Here is a 3,883-nt window from a genome sequence, read left to right on the forward strand (position 1 = left end):
TTGACAATATCACCCAAATAAAAAAAATGAAGTTAGACGAACTTATTTTAAATGGTCCATATCAAAAACATCTTGACATTTATTTTATCTGGTCTCTCCAAAATTTTATTTCAAGTTCCGCCATTGCCGGTATATTAATTATTCTTGACTAACAATGAGAGTGAGATAGAGGGGAAATTAAATAGTATTGAAAAAAAATAAAAAAATAAAAAAATAAATGTGAAAGAGAGTAAAATTAATAAATAAATATAAGAATAATTTGTTATAAAATACATGGACAAATAGCTTCCGAATATATGTTTGGTTGAATTGAGATAGAACACCAAAAGGAACCTTGATTACACGAGTAAACTGCAACTTTGAAATTAAACAATTAAAGGACTCTCAGACACAATATTCTCATCCATTATTATTGTGTTATTAAGTTGCTATGGATATATCTCAATGAGAGACCTTATTCCTAGAATTGGAATTATCTTGTAGTCACTAAAACCAGCAGAGAATATTAATTTGGCCCATTCTTTTTCATTTCTCTCCTTTCCATTATGCAACACCATCATCAGCATGTCAAAGAAGAGTTGTGTTTGAAGTGATTCATCATCACCTTTCTTCTCATCCTTCATCACCATATCTATGATAATCACCTTCCCTCCTTTGCTGCCATTTTTCATGATTGCCTCTTTACATTTTCTCAATATCTTCAAACCTTCCTCGTCATTCCAGTCATGCAAAATCCACTGTAGCATTACAACTCAAAGTGAAAGTTATCATCAAAATCAATAAATGAAAAATCTTCTAGTCATGCTTGATGTGAAGATTCAATTTTAACTTTCATATAATAGAAAACTTCAGATATAGTGATGTTGAGCACATTTTCAATTTTATCGCCTAATTTTCAATTTGGGTTGTCTAAACTCTAAAGTAATGACCGACCCAAGAAAGTTCCACTTAAGGGCACATGGTTCATCAGGAGTATAATCTCTATCATATCTATATACAGTCCTATCTAAATATTGGACGGATGTATCTGAATCCTTTTCAAATTTCTCCTCAAACACTATATACAATGGATTCAATATACAAATATCCTTTCTAACTCTCTATCCTTATATATACTTCTAGGACCTCTACTAAAGATTGTTAATAAGTCCCTTAAATGTATCCCTTCCTCCAAGCCATCAAGACGAGTTGTAACTTGCGAGTTGGCCTAGATCGATCGCTTGTAAAAATGAGCGAATTGAGCTAATAAAATCACAATTCGTTTAGAAATGGATCAATTTAACTCATTTCGTACAACTCAACGAGTTAAACAGGTTCATATCGAACATAAACGAATTAACTTATTTTTCTTGTACATTAATAATTTAGTAAAAAGACCGTATAATACTAATGAACAGTGGTATTATGAACAAGGCATGGTATTTTTTTTATTTTTTTTTATGGACAGGAACCATGATATTATTATAGGGTTCAATTATTCAAGTGTAAGCTCGTTTGTCCACTAAGTTCTATCTTATGCATGCACTAACTTATTGGCAAACGCCCTTAAATGGAGAGTCCCACCAAAAAAATTAGACATGAAGTTAAATTTTTGCAACTGTGTTGTGCTTACAGTAATCCTGAGTTCTGGACAAATAATCTCATCTTATATAATTGTAACTCTTCTTAGTTCTAGTCTTCTAGATAAACATATGATTTTAAATAGAAAATAACAAAATTAATATTTAATGATGGTCAACTCATAATTTCATATAGAGGTTGCCTTTAATTAATTAGTTAAAAAAATTCTCAAAATAAAGGAAAACCCATTGAACAATATTTCAAAAGAAGAAGCAAAAAACTATATCGGTAACATAATGCAAACAACTAATAATATTTTATTACCTTCAACAAAATGGCATTAGACGGAGGAATGGCCTCAAACATGTCTCCTCCAACATATTTAAGGTTCTCAGTCCCTTCAAATTCGAAGCCAGCAACAACATGCGGTTGATCGAATACAATGCACTCCAATTGGGGAAATGATTTGGCAATGGCCTTTGCAAGAGTTCCAGTGCCTCCACCAACGTCAACCAATGATTCCAAACCCTCAAACACGCCCTTGTACTTGTCATCAAGTAACAAATTGCAAACCAATCTAGCATCACTTGCCATCGCATCATTGTAAAGATTATTAAGTCTAGGCTCACGGCCAAAAAACTCGAAAAATGGTATGCCATTTTCAGTTTCAAATGGTGTAGCATCATCATTTCTGAACCATGTAGACAATTGATGCCATGGTTTTGTGAAAATGGGATCAAGCATGGCAAGCAAAAAAGGCGTCACACTCAAGGGGTTGTCCTTAAGTAGCAACATAGATGAATCCGTTAGAACATACCCGATTTCGAGCTCATTGTTGGCCATATTCTCGGTAGCGAAGAAGCCCGATTGGATCAAGATTCTCATCAAGCGATGGATGAAGGAGGATTTTGATGGATGAATTTGCAATGAAGCAATAAGCTTTGAGAGTGGCATGGGTTGGCCATAATTATGAATGGTTTCAGGTATGCTTAAGTCAACAGCACATTTAAGGGACATAGAATTTATGAAATTGAATATATGATTCCAAATGTGGCTTTGAGCTTTAAGAAGTTTAGCTGCTTGCATTTCACTTTGGAGTTCCATGATGTTTCTATATGAAATGCTATCTAGATAGATCAATAACATAGCGAATATATGAACATCTAGATAATTTGTGGTGACCGGTGAGGAACCCCACTTGGGTCTATTATTGATAAGGCAACGGTTGTTTGGTACTGTTACTTTAAAAAAAAAAAAATAGTAAGTCACGTTTTTTATGACCAAATAAGTCAAGATAATATAGATGCTCATTTTTTTTGATATTGCAGCAGTGTGTGAGTTGTGCTTGGTTATGGTATATACAGGTATTAGACATAGGTGTGGGATAGGCTTTTCTGAATAATGGCAGGGAGAAATTGAACAGTCCGAATTCTTTGTTAGAAAATTAGTTGACCTCCAGTCGGACGGTCCGAGTTGTTTGGAGGAAGAATTTGAATTTAGCTGAGCTAATCGGACCATCTGATTAGTAAACTTTTTTATTTTTGTAATAGTGAACTCGGAGGGTCTGAGTTGTATATGTGTGTGTCCGAATTCTTTGTTAAAAAATTAGTTGACCTCCAATCGGACGGTCCGAGTTGTTTGGAGGGAGAATTTGAATTTGGCTGAGCTAATCGGACCATCCGATTAGTAAATTTTTTTATTTTTTTATGTGTGTGCGTGTGCGCGCGTGTGCATGCGTGTGTGTGCGTGCGTGTGTGCGCGTGTGTAACTTGGGTGCAACTTCTCAGATCTCCTTCTTCTTCTTGTTCTGTTTCTTCTTCTTCCCCTAACTCCTGCATCTCTCTATTATTTCGTATGAACTTCAAGAATATGATAATGTAGTTCATATTTATGAGAGTGTGAGAAATGGATAATAGAGTTCCGCTTAGAGTATTTTATTTTGGTTAGATTTTATTATAAACATCTGAAGGAGTGAGATTTAGTTGCGAGAATCCGTTAGATATTGTTATTCCATTCACAATCTCATTTGAAGAGCTAAAAGGTGTGATCTGTGAGAAGATAGATTCTGAGATATCAAGAAAAATATCGTGTATTTTATACAGATATCCCGTACCGATATTTGGTGGATTCGTACAGTTTCAAACCAAATATGTAACCGACGAAGCGAGTATGCAAGAGATGTTTTCAATGTATATTGAAACTCGCGCTCAGATATCGGTCATCGAGTTGTACGTTGAATTCGAACAATCTGAAGCCGACCGAAATGTTGAATGGAAAGATTACAATAGTGACAGTGAGGAAGAGTTTGAAAGCAATTACGAAG

The 3,883-nt window shown here is 34.6% G+C and overlaps 1 protein-coding gene across 1 annotated transcript; it reads right to left on the reverse strand.

Moving 5' to 3' along the window:
* Positions 1-220: 220 nt before the first annotated feature.
* Positions 221-2,772, reverse strand: LOC107609507 (putative O-methyltransferase 3). Its single transcript, XM_016311500.3, has 2 exons — positions 1,885-2,772; positions 221-737 (listed from the first exon to the last, which is right to left on the reverse strand). The coding sequence occupies exons 1-2, from the start codon at positions 2,704-2,706 to the stop codon at positions 429-431; spliced, it is 1,131 nt and encodes a 376-aa protein (XP_016166986.1). The 5' UTR covers positions 2,707-2,772; the 3' UTR covers positions 221-428.
* Between the last annotated feature and the right edge of the window lie 1,111 nt (positions 2,773-3,883).

Source organism: Arachis ipaensis, chromosome B7 (genome assembly GCF_059453495.1).
Source record: "Arachis ipaensis isolate K30076 ecotype BB chromosome B7, ASM5945349v1, whole genome shotgun sequence".
Lineage (NCBI taxonomy): Eukaryota > Viridiplantae > Streptophyta > Magnoliopsida > Fabales > Fabaceae > Arachis > Arachis ipaensis.

Excerpts from the sequence above, each read along its gene's own strand:
- LOC107609507 (XM_016311500.3), bottom strand. The coding sequence starts at position 2,706 with ATGTTATTGATCTATCTAGATAGCATTTCATATAGAAACATCATGGAA. Across the intron at positions 738-1,884 it reads CTAATGCCATTTTGTTGAAG|TGGATTTTGCATGACTGGAA; the intron begins GTAATAAAATAT and ends GTAATGCTACAG.